The sequence below is a fragment of the Lithobates pipiens genome, unplaced genomic scaffold (genome assembly GCF_037356315.1).
Source record: "Lithobates pipiens isolate NorthernLeopardFrog02 unplaced genomic scaffold, aLitPip1_a1.2 Scaffold_18, whole genome shotgun sequence".
Classification (NCBI taxonomy): domain Eukaryota; kingdom Metazoa; phylum Chordata; class Amphibia; order Anura; family Ranidae; genus Lithobates; species Lithobates pipiens.
This window is the reverse complement of record NW_027507758.1, coordinates 176,827,434-176,851,468: the sequence shown is the minus strand read 5'-3', so window position 1 is coordinate 176,851,468 and position 24,035 is coordinate 176,827,434. Positions and strand designations below refer to the sequence as shown.

Sequence of the window (24,035 nt, the reverse complement as noted above, 5' to 3'; positions counted from 1 at the left end):
CATTAAGGACTTTGTTTTTCAAATTGTGTATACAGCATTTGTGTCAATGATAGGTGTAACAGAGAAGCAAAACAAGATGAAAATCTAGTTGGGGAAAGTCATATCAACTGCAAGAAAAGGTGAAGGCACACCTGCAAAAAACTTGATGTCTGCGGATTCCACTTCTCTTCAGGTCTCCCGTGCCAGGTGTTTAGTATGCTTAAACACACCTTAAAATAAGAATCAAGTATTAATAATTCAAATATATATTTATGAAAATCAATATATACATTTTTCCATCTATTCATTTAGCTAGATTGTTGCATAGAGGGTTATGAAAATTAAAAGTGTAGCCAAAATTTTTTTTTGCTTTGGATAAAGTATGGAATGATTAAACATTTTATTGCCATCAGTCTTCATCCACTTTTATCTGTCCTGGTGACCAATGTCACCAGAACAGAAAATATTGAGCAATTCCAAATTTTATAGCCGTTGAGAGAAAAGAAGACAAGAAAATCTCCCTGATGGGACACAGATAGGGAATACACAACACACACACTTTAAGGATGCATGCTCATTTATGTGATTAAGTTGAAGCTGATCACCAGCTTTAGTTTCAGTTTAAATAGTTTGTTCAGGCCAAGCTGGCCCAAACAATCAATTTCCCTCGCTAACAAGTGTGGACGCTGGGTGTACTGTATAAGCTGTTTGTAGCTCAGGCTACGTAGGGTACACAGCACACTGTTCTGGTTGCAAGAGGATACCTCCCTGTCTCACATGCGGAACAAAATAGAGTCGGTCTGAATAGCCCCCTCTATAAGCAGATTTGTATTTAACCAATGAATAAAGCATCCTCTGATTGGCGAGTCAAATTGTGACATCATTAGCTCGCCTCTGTTTCAGCCAATCAGGGGAAGCTTTGTATTCATTGACAGAATATAAAGCTGCCTAGGAAAGGCTGTGCACCAACCTCCTACCCACGTTATGTTGTTCTGAGTGTGAGACAGAAAAATTTCCTCTTGCACCATGATTTATACTGTATGTAGCCTCAGCTAGATATGGTTCATACAGCACACCCAGCACTGTACATATTAGTGAGGGAAATAGTTTGTTTGGGTCACCTCGACCCGAACAAACTATTTAAACTGAGACTAAACCTGGAGATCAGCTTTAACAAATACTAATATATTTATCAGCTGCAGGGCAAAATAGAAAAAACAAAACAAAACAAAAAACATGCCTAGTCATAACCTTCCCCACCCACTTTTGCTGATCAGTGCGGGAAGGTAGCTCTCCCGCACTGCATTGCAGTATTAACGGGCCCTAAAAGTCAGGATTTTACCCTTAACGTCTTCCTGAGCCTCACTGCTGATGACAGAGGCTGCCTAGTATTTTACAGTTACATTTGAGGGGATGAGGCTTAATATCAGCTAGCAAATATTTGCCTGTTCAAGAAGTTAAATTAGTCTCAATAGTTTTTAAACAGAGCGATTGAACATATTGAATTACTGCTAAATCAAAGAGGAAACTGAGAAGCTTTCCATTGAGGGGAGCGGAGGAAAAAAAAAAAAAAAAGGAGGCGAACCAGTTGACTGAAGAACATTAGGAGGGAAAAAAAAAGTAAAGTAGGAGTAGACTGGGTGGAGAGGGGGAGGAAGGTTAGGAACAACAAGAGCTGATCAAATACTAGGAAGGATATGAGAAGAAGAGAGAAATAAAAATATATGATCATGGATAGGGTAAAAGCGAAAGGACGGAGTGATCTGATCATAACAAGGTATAAAGGACCAATAACTTATTGTTACTCAACAGGAAAGTAGAGAGGAACAGCATCTGATCATGTTTCACTGGGAGTAACTGGATGTTGGAAAAACCAAAAGGCAGAGAAGGAGCTGTAGGGTGCGGAAATGTGTCATGTATGCTTTCCCTACGTAATGGAGGAGCAGGAGAAGAATGAGAAAGTGACAGCCGAGCAGAGCATAATAAGAGTATTCCCAGTGAGTTTGAAGCATGTTTTACCAGCTTGTACAAGAGTTTTAGCACTTAGCAAGTTTTAGGTGCTTGCTTCCTGCGCTGAACAAAGGGGGGAGAGGACAATGCTAAAGATGGAAAAGGCTTTTACAGGACCAAAACTTCATGCAAATGCATGTGTTGTGTGTTTGCAGGCACACCTGTTGAAGTCTATGGGGAAAGAATTCCTAAAAAATGTGCAAAAAAACAAAACAAAAAAAAAAAAAAAACACATACACTTTTTGGAGCTTAGGCATACCTATAGAAATATACATTTTCAATAAACACCCAAAACAAAAAGAAAAGGAACTAAGAACTAAAATATATGAAAATCCTAACAATTAACTTATTTTTCTTTTTTGCTAGAAAGACAGAACTTCCTGTGCTCCATGCCTGTGCACAAGTATGGGTTATTAAAGTGGAGGTCCACCCTAAAGTGGAGCTTCCACTCATTGAAACCCTCCGGCGCCACAATTGGCACCTTTCAGGGGGGAGGGGGGTGCAGGTACCTGTACAGTACAGGTATCTGCACCCACTTCCGGCGTAGATTCTGCAGAAGCTACGCCCCTTTCCGAAGGTCCCCCGTTGCCTGCTGGGAAACACACGGATCCCAGGGACAGCGGGGACCATCCTTATTGCGCAGCGCGACTCGCGCATGCGCAGCAGGGAACCGGGAAATGAAGCCGCAAGGCTCCACTTCCTGATTCCCATACCCAAGATGGCGGCAGCAGCACCCGAGAGACGATCGAGAGATCGGCTTCGGGTGCCGACATCGCGGGCGCGCTGGGCGGGTAAGTGTCATTATTTTAAAAGTCAGCAGCTGCAGTATTTGTAGCTGCTGGCTTAAAAAAAAACACAAAAAAAAAAAAAAACGCCGGACTCCCGCTTTAAGATGGTCTGTGTTTTTGTAAAGCATTGGAAATGAAGTAGGCAGGGATGACTTGTGCTTAGCACCTCAGAGCAAAAAATACAGTGAGGGGAATTTCCTTAAGTTGATCACACACAGTTGAGCAGGGACTGGCTAAATTTTGATCAATGTGTGGCAGTCCTCTCTTGACAGAAGCCAATCGCTGTACAGAAAAATCTATATATCCATCTATGTCTTTTGGATACAGATTCTGAATGGGAATGACTTTGTATTTTTTCAGCTGATACTCCTCAGAGTACTGCAAGTGCGTCAGGGTCTACATTTCTTAGGGGAGATTAACCCTTTAGAAGCATCTCACCAAAACGGATTATTTTTGTTGCAGGGGATGCCTAAAATCTGACTAGCATCTTAGTGTAGACTTCTGGGAAAATTAGTGAACTAAGCAAACAAGCAGGTAATTACATTTATGGGCGTGCTCTGTACACAGTGTATGGAACGCCTCCAGGTTGCCACATTGCATCAAATTTTACAGAAAATTACAGCACTGCAGATTGAAAAGGAAATAAAATTTTTAAAGTGGTGGGCCAGTTTAAAAAAAAAAAAAAATGTTACAAGTCAGCAGCTACAAACACTGTAGCTGCTGACTTAATAAGCACACTTACCTGTCCAGGGTGCCTGCGATGTCAGCCGCCCGAGGCCGATCCATCCCTTGGCTCTCTGGTCCTGGTGCCGCCATTCAGAGTTGGGAATCCACGTCCTGCATCCCCCTGCCTCTATCTTCTCCCCAATTAATTTTTGGTCTCACCCCTTTGGGGCCAACAATTAGTTTTTTTGATTATTAGTCAGAATTCTTGTTCCGAGGAAGCTATTTTGCAAAACGCGTCAACCATTGGTCTCTGACATCCTAACCATCATTGTTGTAACCAAGATGATATATTAATGTTTTCTATTTTTGTAAATATATTGGAACGTATTATTTATCTCCTTTCTGGTACTGAGATAATCTCCTTTCTGGTACTGAGATAATCCGTCATGCTGGTTCTCTTTTTTTTTTTGTATAATTGATTGGGATGAGGTACCCCCTTTAGTTTATATGTTCATTTTTTTTAAAGGACTCTTCATCTTGTCAGACTAGCATTGGTAGTCCCCACCTTCCAGGCGACTAGAAGAAATTAGTTTCTCACTTCCAAACTGTGAAGAGCCACGCCTGAACGGTACTGGGACTTAAATACATTCAACAATCCAGCAACTGGACCCTCCTGTTCCACTGTACCAGAATATTTCTCTGTAACGGTCTGGAATAGAACTTGGTATATCGAACTGCTTTGAATGTGGATACCATTTTTGCAGTCAGTCTCCCACAAAGAGGAATTGAGGGAGATTCCTGAATTCTTACCACTGCTTGCTGAAAGAAAAGCACTTCCCTGAAGGCAGAAAACCATTTGTAGTCTGGATAGTGCCCCAGATCCTCCAGTCTTTGTACTAGTTTCAGTGCTGATTTCTGCACACTGAGGACCCAGCCCAGATTCTCCAGTGTACTGACTGCAAGAGGCCTATTTTCCCTTAATTGAAGAGGCGACTGTTCTCTGAGCAACAGATCATCCAGATACCCTAAAATGGAGACTTCCTGAACCCTTGGTAGGTCCAGCACCGGGGCAAACACTCAAAGAGCCGTAGCTAGACCAAAAGGCAGGGCCACAAACTGAAAGTGCCAGTCCTCTATCGCAAAACTTAAGAATCTATGATACCCACCACAGATTTGCACAGGGGCATAAGCTGGAGCGAGGCCACCACTGAACACACCGACTCCATACAAAATGTCTGAATTTTGAGAACCTTGTTGAGAGCTTTGTGGTCCAAAAATCAGCCATATGTCAGTTTGGCTTTGGGACCATGAAGAGATTGGCGAACAACCCATGGAAAAAAAAAGTATGGAATCACCACTCTTGGAAAACGTTCATTAAATGAATTGTGTAGAATGAAAAAACATTTAAAATTCTAACCTTCTGAAAAAAAGAGAAAAGTAATCAATTGCAACTGTTTTTGCAATTGATTACAATTGATTGAGAGTGTACACGTCTTCTGTGACCCTCTGTAGTGGGGGGGTCATGAATTTTCGGTAAGAGGCAAATTCAGATATACAGTGGTGGATTGAGCACTGTTCATCTGTGGAGGACCTTATTCACATTTGATTCATTATATAAGGACTGCTTCGATATTTGCATAGAGAATTTCTAATTTACTCACTGGGTGGTTCCAGAGATTTTATTATTTAACATTGGAGTGTGTGGTTCTGTCCGATATGTTAGGGGTCAAACAGAATTTATGGTTTAGTGTTACACAATTTACATATATTTATTAGTTATGATTGGGTTCTATTAATTAACAGTTTGGGGCTGGATATAGCCCATAATTTGTCAGTTCATTTACACATATTTATGTGAGGTTTAGCGCAGCTCATAATTTTTTCTTTAGTCGTATTCCTGTGGTTATGTGATACAGTTAAGCCGCAGCTGAATTTGGCCTTTTGAGACCAATTTATTATTATTTTATTTGTGGTTCACCTTAGCGCATTTTTTTTTCTTTCTTTTACTGCTCCAATTATTGCAGCACACATGGCCAACACCACAAGACTGTACAAAGCCAAATTCACAAAAGCCAGGTTGATAATTCATATTCCCCCAATACCAACGGCAATACAATACAAATCTAAAAAAGGAGTTAGAGAAGATCATTGGGATACTTAAGACAGCTCTTGGATGAATCAGATAGTTAAAAATTTCTCTTCCTCATTGGGATTAAGATGTGAATTTTCAAAAACAATTGACATAAGCATACATTTATGTAAGAAGCAACACATCACCAAGCAAACACAAAAACAACAATATTTACCTTTCCGTCATTGTAAAGGTTTGGATTAAAACGGACACTATGGCCACCAGTTGTCTCCAAATTCACAAGAGGAGGAGAATTAGGATAATCTTGAGGGAAGTATACATCGAATTCAAAACATCCATTGGCATAAGGAGTGTCTGCTGGACCAGTTATTAAAACCTGGAGATGAAAATACACAACAATGACAATGTGTATAATAATTGCAAGAAAGAAAGGACAAATGCTTATTAAAGTTAGCTTGTAAGGGCAAAAAAAAAAAAAAAAGCTACCGATGCTGACTTTTAAAAGGTAGGGAGGGGGGAGGGAGGAAGAAAAGCAGAACTTCGGGTTTGAGGTATACTTCTGCATTAAAGGCCAAATTTATTTTCTTCAAAAAATATCCTATGCAATCAAGGGACAATGTAGTTAATAAAAACATTGCTTTGTAGAATGTTCATGATTTTGGGCCACCCTGAAAGCATACTAGCAACAAGACAGGACACAAGAATTACTAACAGAGTTTTTCAGCCAGGCATCTGGAGGGGTAAATGGACTACAATTAATAAAATTACAAAATAAAAAAAGATTGTTTTTTTTTTTTTTTTAAATACCTACTGGGGCCCCTTGACTTCATAGGCCATTTTCTGAAAAAGGTGAACCAAGCCTTTACACAGAATTAAAAATATAACACACAAATGCATACATAAATGCACCGATGCCACACCAACATATGCATAAATGAGAAGACATTACCTTCATAATGTCTAGTCTTTCTTCATCACACCGGACAAAGACACTGGATGAAGAGGACAGAGGCAACGATGTGGAGAGAGTAACTGCCTCTTGTGCGAGACGTCGTGCTCGTGCAGCACTGTTAGCATCACTTGCATTTTTCACCTGGGACATGTAATGGTAATTGACTTTAAACATCAGTTTTCCATCATCATCTTCAGATACCATCTCAAAGGTGTCTGTAACACAAACAGAAAATACATTAGCTAAAGTTTCTCATTAGACCTTTTTAGCAGATTAACTAGTGAGCACCTTCTAAAATTCTATCTACATGATCTACACAATCGTATTAATACATTGCATAACTTCTAAAAATAAAGGGATGAGTGCAACTCAAGCTCCAGGGTAATAGGAATTGTTACAATGTGTGCTGCTCAATATTTAACACATTGTTAACCAATACTACATGAGTACATTGGTCATCTAATAGACTTGATCATATATACCACCTCTTCTTGGGTGCTACAAAATGTGTCAGGACAAGAGAAACGGGTTGTGACGGCTATTCATCTACACTAATATAAAGCACTGAAGTAGGAGGGCAGGAAGCACATTTCCCCTATTAAAGGTTACTTTTTAAAGTACAGCCAAGCCGAACATTGTTGATCATAACATTCATTGGAAAAGGAATACAAAAAGAGGAAAAAAGGTGTAAAACTTTTATTGGGCTTTAGATTATACACATTTATGTGTTTATTTAACTGGACAACTAAACAAGAAAAATACATTAGGTATATACTATAAGTATGTATAGTACAGTACTGCAAGTGTTAAGCCTCATACACACACTCGGACTTTGTACAAACTTTTCTGTGGATTTTTGTGCAAAGGGCGTCGGCCGTGAACTTGTATTGCATACACACGCCAGGAATTTTGTAGCCAACTTTCACCAAAGAACGTGGTGTTTTTGCCCTTTACCGCCACCTTTGGTCAACTTCTGTATTGTTGTCTGATCTTTTGCATTGGTTCTGAGTATGCGTGTTTGTACTTTGTACAAAAAGTCCTATGGTTTCTGTACACACGATCAGATTTTGCTCCATCGGACTTTTGTTGCCAGAAAGTTTGTCTGTTCGCACAGCCAACAAAAGTCTGATGAAAACCGAAAAAGTTTGTCCGATGGAGCGTTCACACAGTCGGATGTTGCCTTAAAACAGCTAATTTGCATGTTTGTTGTCAAAAATTCTGATCGTGTGTATGGGCCTTAAGGCTTAATGTACACGGGACTTTTTACAACCTCTTGGTTTTTCATTCTGTTTAACCAGGCACTAGGTTTATAGTGCCATACATGTGATTTGTATTTTATTACTTTTATAAATAAATACGTTGAGACGGAGAGCAGTATATATTGCTTTTTTATTACATGTGACATATGACATTGAATTGGAGCTGGTATATCCTTCTGGTGCATATTGGGGCATTGCAATGGATCCCAGAGGTGACCCTGTTGATGAGGGGGGAAGGCGCTGTAGACCCTCTGTAATTAAAGGGTCCACCAAGTGAGGTGAGCGGCTAATCAGACCAGTGGTGGAGGTGTGCTAAACCCACAAAGTCACATGCATGCGATTCGTTTTTCACTCAAGACACCTGGGATCACTTTCTCTTTGTTTGAACCAGAGACTGTTTACATTCATTTTTATGTATATTATTTTTTAGCGCAGCATTTATCTTTTTTTTTTTTTCTTTTTACAACCTCTCCTTAACGATTTACCATATTTATCGGCGTATAACACACACTTTTTTCCCCCCTTAAAATTGGGGGAAATTTGTAGGTGCGTGTTATACGCCGATCCCTGCAGCCTTGCCCCAGTGTCCAGTGCAGCCTTGTCAGTGTTACTGGATGGATTTAAAATTTGCGCCGCCGAGATTGCAGGGACTGAGCGGAGCGAGCGCCGCTGAGGTCGCAGGGACTGGGCAGAACGAGCGCCGCTGAGGTTGCAGGGACTGGGCAGAGCGCGCGCCGCCGAGATACACATAGCAGAGTGTACTAGGCTCCGCTCACAGTCACGCCCAGTCCCATTATTGGACCTGTGTTATGTTCATCATAGGGCGGGACTGGGGAGTGACTGTGAGCAGAGCCGAGTACACTCTGCTATGTGTATCTCGGTGGCGCTCGCTCTGCCCAGTCCCTGCAATCTCGGCGGCGCAAATTTTAAATTCATCCAGTAACACTGACAAGGCTGCACTGAACAGGCAACAATGGACACTGAACAAGGCCGCAGATGGACACTGAACAAGGCCGCAGATGGACACTGAACAAGGCCGCAGATGGACACTTAACAAGGCCGCAGATGGACACTTAACAAGGCCGCAGATGGACACTTAACAAGGCCGCAGATGGACACTTAACAAGGCCGCAGATGGACACTTAACAAGGCCGCAGATGGACACTTAACAAGGCCGCAGATGGACACTTAACAAGGCCGCAGATGGACACTTAACAAGGCCGCAGATGGACACTTAACAAGGCCGCAGATGGACACTTAACAAGGCCGCAGATGGACACTTAACAAGGCCGCAGATGGACACTTAACAAGGCCGCAGATGGACACTTAACAAGGCCGCAGATGGACACTTAACAAGGCCGCAGATGGACACTTAACAAGGCCGCAGATGGACACTTAACAAGGCCGCAGATGGACACTTAACAAGGCCGCAGATGGACACTTAACAAGGCCGCAGATGGACACTTAACAAGGCCGCAGATGGACACTTAACAAGGCCGCAGATGGACACTTAACAAGGCCGCAGATGGACACTTAACAAGGCCGCAGATGGACACTTAACAAGGCTGCAGATGGACACTGATAACGCTGCATTGATGGGCATTTAAATCTAAGTTTTTTTCCCTTAAACTTCCCTCCTAAAAGTTTTTTCCTTAACATTGCCTCCTAAACTTAGGTTGTGTGTTATACACCGATAAATCCGGTAACTTAACAGATAAAAACCCACGTTTAAAATGCCAGTTTTGCCACGTTTAGCCGTGTTTGAAAAAAATAATTTATTTTTTTGCTAAAAATGAAAACTGTCTGTAAATGAAACGCGGCTAAACGCCGGTACCGTTTTTAGCCGTAATTGGCGTCTGAACTCATTTTTTTGCCTTCAAAATAAAGCCTCTAAATGCAACTGCCTAAAAACGACATTAAACAAACCTGTGTACATGCACACATAAGATATCATTGGATGAGTTCAGGGGTAGCTGAAAAAAAGCAGCCAACTGCCTCTAAACGTCCGTTTACCAGCCAGCAGCAGTATACACGAGGTCTTATACTTGTTATACTACCACTAACCATGGACGACACACACAGCTGTATTAAAAATAATAGCATTGTGGGGAGAAAAAAAAAAAGTGAGTAAAGCACAAAATCCTTATAATAGCTTTTACTTCCATACACACAAATGCATTTGGAACATTCACGGTCTATTCCAAATCAAAACAAAAAAAACTTTTCAAATGTTTCAGAAAGTGAAGAAAAATAAGTGGTAGGCTTTTCCAAAAAAAAATAGCAGTGCCTGCATTTCTCTTTACAAACTCAAACATTTACTGTATAATCAGAAAAAATGCTTGAAGATTTAGATTTCCTGTGAATCATTGAATATTTAGTTAGATAACCATTGTTTTTGAGAACTGCTTCACATGTGTTGCATGGAGTCAACCAACTTCTGGCAACTGTGAACAGGTATTCCAGCCCAGGACAGTTGCATTACATTCCACAATTCCTTTGCATTGCTTGGTTTTACCATAGAAACAGCATTTTTGATGCCACCGCACAAGTTTTCTCTTGGGTCAAGGTCTAGGGATTGGGCTGACCACTCCATAACGTTAATCTTGTTGCTCTGGAACCAACATGCAGCTCCCTTACTGATGTAAGTGGGGTCATTGTCCTATTGAAACACCCATTTCAAGGGCATTTTGTCTTTGCCATAAGGCAACATAACCCTTTCAAGTATTTTGATGTATTCAAACTGATCCATGATCCCTGGTATGTGATAAATAGGCTTAACACCATAGTATGAGTAACATCCCTACATCATGATGCTTGTGCTACCATGCTTCACTGTCTTCACAGTGTACTGTGTCTTGAATTCAGCATTTGGGGGTTGTCTGACAAACTGTCTGAGGCCCCTAGACCAAAAAAAAAAAGCTGCGTTAGACTTCGGAGGTAACTCCTTTTCCAGGACAGCCCATGAGACCTAGGACTCCTTTTACCAGGACAGGAAACACATTAACCCCCACCAGATAAAATGGCAGTTATCCAGGCTCCATGTCAGTATTATCAAGAACTGTAGGACATCCCTGTAAAACATATGCATAATAAAAAAACTTCAAGACAAAACCGGGTGGGAATTCGGCTGCCCTGGAAGACTCTCAGAAAAGGAGTTACCGGTAAGTCTAACTCAGCTTTTCTCTATGCGTCTTCCAGACGAGCCCATGAGACGATGAGCCAGAACTTACCAGTCTAGGGAGGGACAACTGTCTGAAGGACCTTACGACCAAACATCTGCTCCTGAGCAGATAGGAGATCCAGGCGATAATGTTTAATGAAGGTCAAAAAACTGGACCATGTGGCAGCCCTGCAAATGTGTTCCGGTGAGGCTCCAGCCCTCTCAGCCCAATACACAGACATGGCTCTTGTGGAGTGTGCAGTGACAAAAGGCAGAGGAACTTCCCTAATTTTGTAAGTTTAAGAAGTAGCTTGCTTTATCCATCTAGCCAAGGTGGCTTTAGACACATTCTCCCTTGTGTGCTCCTGAAAAGAGGACAAACAAGGCGTCTGTTTTTTCTAAAGGTCTCGGTGACCTTAAGGTAGACTAGAAGAATTCTTCTTGCATCTAAAAAACTAAATTTTCTTTCTTGGTCGCCCTTTGGCGAACTACAAAAGGTTGGCAGTACATTGTCCTGGGATCTGTGGAATGTACTTGCCATTTTAGGCAGAAATCCTGGATCAGTTTTCACAACATCCCGATCCTCAAAAATTGTGAGGAAAGAATCCATCACTGATAGGGCCTGTAAACTCACTCACCCTATGAGCTCAGGTAACTGCCACAAGAAAAATTGTTTTTAAGGTAAGCAACTTAACTGAAATATGCTCTAGGGGTTTACAAGGGAATTCTACCAAAGTTTGATACACCAGGGACAGGTCCCAGGTTGGACAACCTATAACCACTACTGGCCTGGACATAGAAATTGATTTGAAGAATCTAGCTACAGTGGGATTTTCCAAGAGAGAAAGTGAAGAAAAACACTGATAGCTGCCACCTATACCTTTAAAGTACTAACTGAAAGACCTTTGTTGACAACCTCTTCACACCAAAATTCCAAAATTAAAGGAACATGAGTTAATCTTTGATTTTCAGATAAACATGAGTTAAATTTCTTCCAAACCTTGGCCTTATATGGCTCTAGTGACTTCAATACTTTGTCAGAGAACCCGTATTCTTCAGATACAAGGCCATCAAGCTTAAGGAAACTACCTGTGGGTGCGACGCTGGACCCTACGATAAGAAGTCTTCTCTTTTCGGACAACTCAGTGGAGGTTCTGAGACCAGAGTCTGTAAAAGGGAAAACCATGGCCTCTTGGGCCAGAAAGGGGTTATTAGGATAGAATATGTTTCTTCTAGAAGAAACTTCTGGGAGGACTTCTGGAATTAGCTTGATCGGCAGGAAGGCGTAACAAAGGCCGAATGGCCATGGATTCACCATACTATCCTGTCACGGTCGGGAGTGAGGCCGAAATGCTGAGAGGGCTCCCCTTGCGGCCGAGCGCAGCACAACCCTGAAGTTGACACAGGGATGCAGTGCCCACAGTAGCACAGGTTGCCAGGTAGCAGCAGCAGAGGTCAAGTACCGGGTAAGCAAGCCTAGATGGGCAACTGTGCTAGGAAGTCCGAGAGTAGGCAGCGGAAGTCCAGAGAATGGTCAAGACAGGCCGGGATCAGGTGCAGGAAGCAGATCAGGAACGTCGGGTACAAGCCAGGAGTCAGAGCCAGGAGAATAACAGGAGCGGGTCAAGCAAGCCGGGTCGGTACACTGGAGGTCGGATAACAGGAAACACGGGGTACAGGTTCACAGGAGAGCTGACGATAATCCAGCAATGCAGGACTGTCAGGCGAACGTTTAAATAGGCGAGGTGACCGGGTCACGTCGTGAGCGCGTCGGAGCGATCGTACGGCTACGTCGAGTACGTTGTGTATTCGTAGCATCACCGCGTATGCCCGCCCGGTTAGACGTAGCGTCGGTCGTTCGTCTAGAAACTACTTTGCGCTTACGTAGGCGCCGACGCGCGCTAACACGAACGTACCTCGTGAGATTGCGGCTATTTCCCTGACATATCCCCAATGATCGATCCACTGGGTTCAGAGAAAAGAACTTCTCTGTCTTGCCATTGTTCTGATGTGCGAACAGGTCCGATTCCGGACATCCCCATCTGTCGCTGAGTGCCGCAAAGATTTTCGGGATGAAGGGACCAATTGTCTTGAGGTACCTGGTAGCGGCTGAGATAATGTGCCAGACAGTTTTGTGTCCCCTTCAGGTGCACTGCTGTAATTGAGACTAGATTCCCGTCTGCCCATGATAAAATCTCCTGGGCGATAGATTGAAGTATCCGACTCCTCGTACCTCCCTGTTGGGGTATGCAACCATAGCGATATTGTCGATAGAATCTGGAGATTGTGACCCATGATTTCAATCTGAAATGCCAGCAAGGCTCTCTGAAATGCTAGAAGCTCTCTCTGATTCGATGAAACTCTTGCTTCCCTTGAGGACCATCATCCCTGTGCCATTGTGCTGCTGAGGTGGGCTCCCCATCCCCAGGAACTCGCATCCATTGTGATCCTCTGGGATATAGGAATGGGCCAAGGTAGACCTCTTGTTAGGTGCTGGTGTGTCCAACACCACAAGCTTCTTTTTACCCTGGAGGGTAACAAGACCCTTGATTCCAAAGAACTTGCGTCTCCATCCCAGTTCCTTAGTACTAACAGCTGTATTGGGCGTTAATGAAATCTTGCCCATGGCACTGCGGGAAAGCAGGTGGTCATCAGATCCACTGCTCTGGAAACCTCTCTCAGCGAGACCGACTGATTGGTCTATAAGGCTGGCATGGTTTGCATTATTTTTGAGACCTTTTCCTGCGGGAGAAAAGCTTTTTGGTCTACTGAGCAAAGTTTGTACCCCAGATTTGTCACTTTCTGGGCCAGAATTAAGGAAGATTTCTCTTTGTTTATTAGCCAGCTTAGAGATTGAAGGAAGTCCTGTATAGTCTGGAGATCTGCTAATAACTTTTGATATGACTCAAGGTAAGGGATAATAGTTATCTCCTATAACCTTAGCGGAGGCAGCGCCTCCTCCATTTTTGTAAAAATGGATGGGGCTGAGAACAGATCGAAGGGGTGGGGGGGGGGGGGGCCTCGAAATTGAATGTGCCGAATCTCTGTTCCTATCTTAAAAAATTAATATGGGCTATTGGCGCTACCCCAAGTTGATATTAGACCTGGGCGTACCTAGACTACTTATTGCCTCTAAGGGCTATATATATATATATATATATATATATATATATATATATATATATATATATATATATTGTTAAACCTATGTTCAACAATATATCCCAATAATTGGGGTGATACCATAAGTGATATTATCTTATATCCTTAATCCTACCAAATGTGTATATACACCATTTGTGTTAATTAACATACATCACTTATTTCTAAAACCAAAAGCAATGATCAAAAAGCAAACAGTCAAAAAGACCCCAATACTTTTCAAACTATTATGTGAGAGTGAAAAAAATATATATTCTGTGAAAGTGAAAAAGATATGAAAAAAATTAGAAAAAAATATATATATATGGGGAGGTATACCACCTATACCTCCACTATACATCCACAATCCTTGTGCTAGTTTGTATTTTTACTGTAGTGACCCCCAAACCTTAACAACTGATTTTACATATTTTTTTATATTTTTCATATATATCACTGTTTGACTGTGGCCTATTCCATAAGCGCAGCTTTTTTGTATAATTTGTCTGTTCCTATCTTGACCACTAGTCTCAAGAATCTTTGGAAGGCTGGATGGATAGGGATGTGCAGATAGGCATTCCTCAAATCCAAAGTGGCCATGAAGCAGTTTGGGTAAAGCAGGTTTTTAATTGAGAACACAGTCTCCATACGAAAGTGCTTGTACCTGATTGAACAGTTTAGAGACCGGAGATTCGGGAGAAGCCAATATTTTCCTGATGGCTTTCTGATGAAAAATATATAGGAGTAAAATCCCTTGCCCTGATCCGACCGGGGAACCGGGATCAGGATCTTTTGATCCAACAAGTCTCCAATTTGGAGACCAATGGCCTTCGTTTTTACCAAATCTTGGAGAGGAAAGGTGACCAATAATCGCTCTGGTGGCTGTCAAGAATATTCCAGCCTGTACCCATTGGTCACTAGGTTCGGGATGAATGGACTTGAGGTGACAGTTGCTCACTGTGGGAGAAAAGACCTCAATCTTCCTCTCACTGAGAGACATGAGGTCACTGGCTTGGCGGGTTGTTGAGGAGAGTTAAACAAGACACCCCCTCTACTTCTGCCCTTGTGGCCTGTCCAAGGTTTTTGGACCTATTTTCCCTTTGTCTAGGATCTTGCTATCTACTTTGGCCACGAAAAAAATTCTGGCGGTCAGATTTTTCTTCTTCTCTGGAAAGGGCTTTTTTTTTTTTTTTTTTTTTTTTTTTTTTTAATCATCGCCCGTGAGTTCCAGCGCCCCTTGCGGACCTGGGCCAAAAAGATGATCGCCTGTTAATGGAAGACAACATAGGCACAACTTTGAGGCAGTGACGCCTGATCAAGTTATAACCCATAGGCTTCTTCTGGCCGAATCCATTAAGACTGAGGTCCTAGCTGTTATTCTCATCGACTCTGTGGAAGAATCAGCCAAAAAACCCACTGCACGAAAGAGGAGAGGGAAAGCTTTCAGAATCCGCTCTCTAGAGGTATCTGCCAACAAGTGTGTTTGTATTTGTGTCAACCTTACTTCTAAATTTCTGGTTACATAAATGGAAGCCAGAGCTGGTTTAAAACTACCCAGGCTCTGTGAAGGAGGATAACGCCTCTCTTATCCATCGGATGCTTAAAGCGGGGTTCCACCCTAAAGTGGAACCTCCGCTGATCGGATCCCCCCCCCTCCGGTGTCACAATTGGCACCTTTCAGGGGGGTGGAGATACCTGTCAAAGACAGGTATTTACACCCACTTCCGGGCATAGACTCCCGTGGGAGAGTCTACACCATTTCCTGTCCTGCCGCACTGTCTGCTGGGACACACACGGGTCCCAGTGACAGCGCGGAGAATTCCTATTGCGCTGCGCTACTCGCGCATGCGCAGTAGGGAACCGGGAAGTGAAGCCGATTCGCTTCACTTCCTGATTCCCTCACCTAGAATGGTGGCGGCAGCAGCCGAGGGCCGAGCGATCGATAGGCCTCGGCTGCCGGCATCGCTGGAACCCAGGACAGGTGAGCGTCCATTTATTAAAAGTCAGCAGCTGTAGTATTTATAGCTGCTGGCTTTTAATATTTTTTTTTTTTTGGTGGAATCCCTCTAAGTTACCCATATCGTCAAACGCTGGGTCCGATTTTTATGAAACGTTTGATAGGAGGTGCGTCTAATTTCAAATTTTTGTTCCATGGCTGCGCTGTGTCCTCTTCAAATGGAATCCTTCTTTTAAGGTTACCGGAAAAGAAAGGTTTTCGCTCTGGATTTTCCCACTCCAGCTTGAAAGTATCAAGAAGGGAACAATGCCTTTTTCTTATGCAAACCTTTGTACATAAGGCCATGTTTAGACAATTGTACCTTCTCCTCTTCTATATCAAGTATCGTATAGATAGCCTTTAATAGGTAAGCTACATCTTCCAAAGATAACTTATACCTCAAGCCCCTTGTGGATTTTTTTTATCCCTGGGCCCTGTATCTGACCCTGATTATTTCGGAGATGGTTGGGCAGATCCGGCTTCAGCCTCAGAGTCTTCACTCTCGGCATTCTGCTGTGGAGCGCTAGGACTGGCTGAAGTCCTAACTGGAGATGGACCCTCTGAGGGGACTTGAGACTTGAATCTTGTCAAGAGCTTTAAATGAGCTAAAAGTAGACGTAAGCTCATCTCGAACATAAGTTAGCATTTTCTGACAGGAGACTATCCGGTCATCCTTAAGTAGGCTGTCTATACAAATTGATAATAAAAAGATGGTGTTGCGCTCCCACAAAGAAGTGAATATATAAATATCCGAATAAAAAGGAATATATCCTTAATAATAGATCAAACAGTGTAAAACCAGCGATAAAAAACAAAAAACAAATAAAGTGCTGATGTGCATAATATATTTCTATACAAGATTATATAGATGAATAAATAAATTGATAAAACAACAAAAAAGCAATCAATAAATAAACCAATGGTGATATCACTAAAAGTGAAATAAATAATAGTCCATAAGATGGAATCCAAAGTGAAAGTGTCACTTAAAAAGTGAAGCTATATAGTGATGCAATAGATCTGTGACAAAGCAATCTCCACAGCCAGGTGATATCCGAGTGTTCACTGAGCACACTAGGTGATTACCCAGCTGTAAGGTATACAGCATATATAGCCTCTGAGAAAAACACAGGGGAACCAGGGAGGGAACTTCAAACTCCTGTAGCATCACCGCCGTCCCATACATGGTTACTCCATAGGTTAAATCAACATAGGCAACATAGCAGGTAAAATCACACAGTGGGGTAACAGACTACGAGGGGTACTGCTCGGGTGCCAACATAACTTCTGGTGTCCTACGCGTTACGTCACTTCTCACGTGACTTCAACTGGGATACCTGGTGGCCGTCAGAAGCGGCGTTAAAAAGGAGTGGGCGCGTGTATCTCCGCCTTATATTAAAAACTTAATTTAATAATGAAGTACATAAAACAAACCAGCATATTAAAAAAATTAAGGAAGAAACCGAGAGATGCTTATCCATGCGCATTTATCTAAAAGCTATCTCTTAAAAAACCCTGCCATACATATCGATCGCGCATCTACATACGTAGAAACATATCCGGGTCACAGTCGCGGCCATTTTCTTGAGGACCCGGTTGGAGACATGTCTATCTTATTAGTGGTAATAGCAGCCATTTCTTTGGAGACTCGCCTCACATAGATGGAATATAGTTATTTTGTCATGGCTGCCATTGCTTAGTGTCAGCAAGGTATGACATGTCCATTAGAGAACATAGCAAAGATTTTGCGATGCTAAAATGGAGATAGATAGATATATATATATATATATATATATATACACACACACACACACACATATACACAAAAGGTATATTACCAACAAAATAATTGTGTATATATATATATATATATATATATATATATATATATATATATATATATATATATATATATATATATATATATATATATGACAAAATAATATACGTAAAATTGCGGGCTAGTTAAAATGAATAAAAAATTTATATATTGCACGAACAACCAATAAAATATAATCCCATAGAATTGAATGGAATTAATATAAACTTTCCCATATCTACACAAAATTTTCCAAAAGATAAAAATATATAACATCGGACCTCGGAAGGGACGTACACATCACAAAATTCATATATCATAGCCAGAGAGATGTAGACATTGTCATAAAAATTTTAGTAAAAAACTATTAAAATAGAAAAAAAAGAAAACCGAGGAGAGTGTAGCCCTATATAGCAGCAGAGAAAAAAATGGAAGAGAGGGTATCTCTAAAAATTACCAATAAAACAGTTCAGATCGATTTTGACATCCTCTAGGGGCAAACGTGTGGAGAGAGAATATCCATTTTGATTCGATCTTACTGAGTCCTAACTTTATGCCCCCCTCTCCAGTGCTTTACATGGGGTACAATGCCCCAAAACTTTAGATGTGTGGGGTCCTTTTTATGATGTGTGGCAAAATGTTTATCAAATCCCTTTAAAAAATGTTGCACATGTTCCTTAATTCTTACCCTCAGAGGCCTTTTTGTTCGGCCTACATATTGTAGGCCGCAACTGCACTCCAAGACGTATACAGCGCCTTGTGTGTTGCAACAAATAAAATCTCTAATCTTTGCCTGTGAAGAACGTATAATTTTTTGTTGGTGGATCTGGGATGTTTTTCACTATCCTATCTCTCAGTGTGGGAGCACGTTTATATATAAATTTCGGCGCAGGTGGCAGAACACTTTGCAAATCTTTATCATTCAGCAAGATATGCCAGTGTTTCCTGACTATCTTCTCCACATTTTAATATTGAGCGTTAAAGTCCAAAATCATAGCTCCCTCATACAGTCTTGTGTTCCTTTTGTCCTGTCTTATTTTATCTTTGATCAGTTCTTGACAGTCCATCTTCTCTACCTCTAGTATTTTTTTCTTCAATTAGGCCCTTATCGTATCCTTTTTCTCGGAATCTCTGGCCCATGGATTTAGCTTGCTTCAAGAATTCCTCTTGTTTAGTGCAATTTCTCCGCAATCTCATGAATTGTCCCTTTGGGATGCTAAATAACCAATTACGGTGGTGGCAACTTGTTAAAGGAAGATAACTATTTTTGTCTACACTCTTGAAGTGTGTCTTTGTATGTAATTTGCCATCCTCTTGTATTATCTCTAAATCCAAAAAGGTCACCTGATGCTCACTTGTATTCCATGTGAGTACTATATTCATGTCATTCTCATTGAGTTTGCGTTGAAATTCGATCAAACTATTGCTATTCCCTTCCCAGAGTAATATGATGTCATCAATATAGTGCTTATACATCACCAGCCCTGTGGGTCTATCAGAGAAGATGGCGTCTTCTTCCCATTTCGCCATGAAAAGCCCGGCTACACTGGGAGCGAATTTGGCGCCCATTGCAACGCCTGTTTGGTGATAAAAATTTTGATTAAACCAAAAATAATTATTCTTAAGACAGAAGTCTAGGCACTTGATCAAATATTTTCTCTGTGAGCAAATCAGATCCGAATGCTTTCTGAGGCCCCACTTGATGGTTTCACAGGCCTCGTGATGGGGAATTATAGTATACGAGGACACATCCGCCGTTGCTAGGATCCATGGTCCTTCATTAGAGAATTCTCCTAAAAGCTGCAAGATGTGCTTTGTATCTCGAAGATAGGCTTTAGTATTTTTAACTGCGGGTTGTAAGAAATTGTCAATATATGATCCCATCCTAGTGGTAAGCGAATCTATTCCATTCACTATGGGCCTTGGGGGAGGGTTTATTTTATCTTTATGAAGCTTAGGTAAATAGAAAATTATTGGGGTCCTGACAGATTCAGGAACTAAAAACTGTGCATTCTTTTTATTCAAAAAATATTTAAGGCCCAAATGTACCACTAATTCCAGCTCTTTTCTAACCCTAAACACAGGGTTCCTAGTTAATTTACTGTACGTGTTCATGTCACTCAGTAAGTTCTCCATATTTTCATTGTATTGTGACTTTGATAGGATCACAATGCCCCCTCCCTTATTTGCTGGGCGGATCAAAATGTCCTTACGTTCACTCAATCTTTTAGTCCCGCATCTCATAAAATTAGGTTCTGTTTCTTAATATTAAGCGTTTTCAGATCTTCGACTACAACTTTTTTTTAAAACATCCACAAATTTATTGTTGCTAATCTGAGGGTTGAACACTGACTTGTTTCTCAAGGAACTATGCGAGACCCCGTCCAAAGATGGTAGATGTGTTTTTATAGGGTTATTCGTTAGGTATTTCTTTATGTTAAGGCCTCTTACGTACTTTTGAATATTTACATATGTTTGAAATTTGTCCAAATTCTTTTAGATAGCTATTAGATTAATGCGCATGGATAAGCATCTCTCGGTTTCTTCCTTAATTGTTTTAATATGCTGATTTGTTTTATGTACTTCATTAAATTAAGTTTTTAATAGGAGGCGGAGATACACCTGCCCAGTCTTTTTTAACAACGCTTCCGACGGCCACCGGGTATCCCAGTTGAAGTCACGTGAGAAGTGACGTAACGTGTAGGACACCGGAAGTGATGTTCACACCCGAGCAGTACGCTCGTAGTGTTACCTGCAATGTTGCCTATGTTGATTTAACCTATGGAGTAACCCCGTATGGGATGGCGGTGAGGCTACAGGAGTTTGAAGTTCCCTCCCTGGTTCCCCTGTGTTTTCCTCAGAGGCTATATATGCTGTATACCTTACAGCTGTAAGGTAATCACCTAGTGTGCTCAGTGAATACTCGGATATCACCTGGCTGTAGAGATTGCTTTGTCACAGATCTATTGTATCACTATATAGCTTCACTTTTTAAGTGACACTTTCACTTTGGATTCCATCTTATGGACTATTATTTATTTCACTTTGAGTGATATCACCATTGGTTTATTTATTGATTGCTTTTTTGTTGTTTTATCAATTTATTTATTCATCTATATAATCTTGTATAGAAATATATTATGCACATCAGCACTTTGTTTTTTGTTCACTGGTTTTACACTGTTTGATCTATTATTAAGGATATATTCCTTTTTATCCGGATATTTATACATTCACTTCTTTGTGGGAGCGCAACACCATCTTTTTAGTATCAATTTGTATTTGTATGAGGAGCCCATATATACATATAGGCTGTCTATACAGGTGCGGCAAACTGCTTTGCTCCATGAGGAGCTCAATTTGTTTCCGTAAACTGCACATTTCCTTTTCTGTGGCTATGCTTGGGCCTTGCCCTGAGTCTTGGCCTGCTAGAGAACAAATGACCCCAATAAATTCTATGCCAGATATGCTCCATAACACCCTGTGCAGGAGGAAAGGAAAAATGTGCCCCCTTCACCTAGTCCCTACTGGTTACAAGGAGGAGAACACTCAGGATGTGCACGTACAATACACTTCAGGCTTACCTGTGAGGTGCTGGTGTTAGGGCCTGCTTCCGCTGCCTGTACAGGTATCGCAGAGGAGTCCATCCCATCCCTGTAGTGGTTCGCAGCCTCTGCCAGATTTCACTCTTTTAAACACCAGCTTCCTTGTTTGCGTCGTTTAGAGACAGAAACTGATAAAGTCACACGCGCCAGGTACTTCCTGTCGGCCAGCTCGGAATGCATACGTTTCACCCCTTCATGCTCACGGCTTCCTTTCTTCCCCTGCACACTCCAGCCACGCTGTTTAACAAGGAGAGAACAGCCGACTGCCGCCATGCGGCTCGTGAACCGGAGCTCTGACGTACACCATGGTGCTGGCATTACCTATGCACTGAAAAGCAGGAACATCAGCCACAAGCCTACTCCCCTGGTGGATGTACCGCTCTGTGACCTAAGAAGAAGGTAGAAATACCCCCCCTAAACACCTCAGGAGCCATGCTCATGAGACCTAGGGGAACCTGTTAGAGGAAACCTGTTACCACCCCCCCCCCCCCCCCCCGTAGGAAACACTAATGCTGACATGGGGCCTGGAGGACCGCCCTTTTATCTTGTGAGGGTTAAAGCATTTCCCGACCTGGTAAGAACAATTTTGCTGTCATTAGTCCACAAAATGTTGCGTCCTTTCTCTTTCGACAAGTCAATGTGGTCTTTGGCAAAAGGTAACCTTCAGCATGTTGTCTTTTTTTCAACAGTGGGAATTTGCAGGGGCTTCTTCACATAGGCACCTTCTAATGGTTACAGTAGTAAAAGGTAACTTTAGACCTCCTTTGATCACCCTCAAGCTGAGTCTTTGCCATTTTGGCTATTCTTCAATCCATTTGAATGGTGGTTTCTGCTTTCTTCCACGTCTTTCTGGTTTTAGTTGCCATTTTAAAGCATGAGAGATCATTTTAGCAGAGTAGCCTATCAATTTCTGTGTACATGGACATCCTCCCTTTTCAGTGGTTATACCGGGTTGATGCCTGCACCCACAGGGATCAACCTGGTAATCGTTCTTTTCAGATGGCGTATTTAAAGCATTTCCTAAGGAGATTTTTAGGTACTGAAGTTTAGCGCCATTCCACGAGTGTGCGCAATTTTCAAACATGACATGTTCGATATCCATTTACTCGGTAAAAAGATGATCTTTCACAATATACAAAAAAATGGGCTAACTTCAGTGTTTTTATTTAATTCATGAAACTTTTTTTTTTTTTTCACAAAAAGTTGCCACAACCGCCATTTTATTCCCTAGGGTCTCTGCTTAAAAAAAATAAAAATAAAAAACATACCTAAAATATTTGGGGGTTCTGAGTAATTTTCTAGCAAAAAAAATTATTTTACATATAGGAGCCAAGTGCTAGACTTGCCCCGGATGGGAAGTTTTCAATCAAAGTACGCTGATCAGAACAATCTCTGGAACAACCAATTTTAGAGAAATGCACTATACCCAGCATGTACAACAACATTTTCTGCTTTTATCCTTAAAGCGTAGTTACACCCACATTACAAACTTTGCCCCATGCAGATAATTTTTGCAGGTTAAAAATGTATTGACTTTTTTTTATTTTTTGCATTCGATTTACCTTCTTTTTTGCCATAATTGTCATCTTCCTGTGTACCTCGCCGCAACGAGGTATGCCATTTCTGGTGGTGCATTGGCTCCTGGGAGATGAGGGTCAAAAATTCCAGGAGTCAATGGGCATCACCAGCTGGTAGCATTGCGTTTTTTTCCAAACCGGAAATTACACGATGCAAGGCAGAGCTATGAAGTAGGGCACGCTTCCATCATACTGCACGTGTGAGATGGGGAGGTGCATGCTGGATAGCCAGCATGCACAGAATCCTGGAAGATACACCCAGCGGGCTTCACATGTCCACACACTAGATGGCCGCGCTGTAGCTAAATGTAAATGAACAAGCGGTGACCATCAGGGGAACTTTTAACCAAACAGATGGAAATTAAATTAGGAAGACTGAATGACCTCACTAATTGAACTCCACACTGCTATTATTCTGAACACGCCCCTTTCAAGCAACGATTAAATTACATAATCAGCAGCATGCACGTCATGACTGTTGGTTTCCTATTACTCTACTAAACATACTAATAAATTATTTGCCATAGAAATATAACTTATACCAAAAACAGTGATTGATCTGGTTAGTGATGTTGGGCTACTATCATTTTGAATGTGTGTGTGTGTATATATATATATATATATATATATATATATATATATATATATATATATATATATATATATATATACACACATATACATATACACATACACACACACGCATATATATATATATATATATATATATATATATATATATATATATATACACATACATATACATATATATATGGCTTCAAAGATATCAAATTTTTATTTTTTGGGAAGAATCACCAACAAGCGGGACACATTTGTATACTTTGTAGAGCCACCTTTTGCTGCGATTACAGCTGCAAGTCGCTTGGGGTATGTCTCTATCAGTTTTGCACATCTAGAGACTGAAATTCTTGCCCATTCTTCCTTGAAAAATAGCTCGAGCTCAGCGAGGTTGGATGGAGAGCATTTGTGA

The 24,035-nt window shown here is 41.4% G+C and overlaps 1 protein-coding gene across 7 annotated transcripts in view; it reads right to left on the bottom strand.

The window, feature by feature from the left end:
* The window catches only part of BIRC6 (baculoviral IAP repeat containing 6), a 597,017-nt gene that overhangs the window by 17,072 nt on the left and 555,910 nt on the right, over positions 1-24,035 (bottom strand). For all 7 annotated transcript variants that reach the window (XM_077486418.1, XM_077486420.1, XM_077486423.1 and 4 more), the window contains exons 69-71: positions 6,485-6,702; positions 5,750-5,911; positions 132-209 (exon numbers count right to left, since the gene is read on the bottom strand). In XM_077486418.1, coding sequence (XP_077342544.1) covers positions 132-209; positions 5,750-5,911; positions 6,485-6,702 — 458 coding nt within the window. The remainder of the gene's footprint in view (positions 1-131; positions 210-5,749; positions 5,912-6,484; positions 6,703-24,035) is intronic.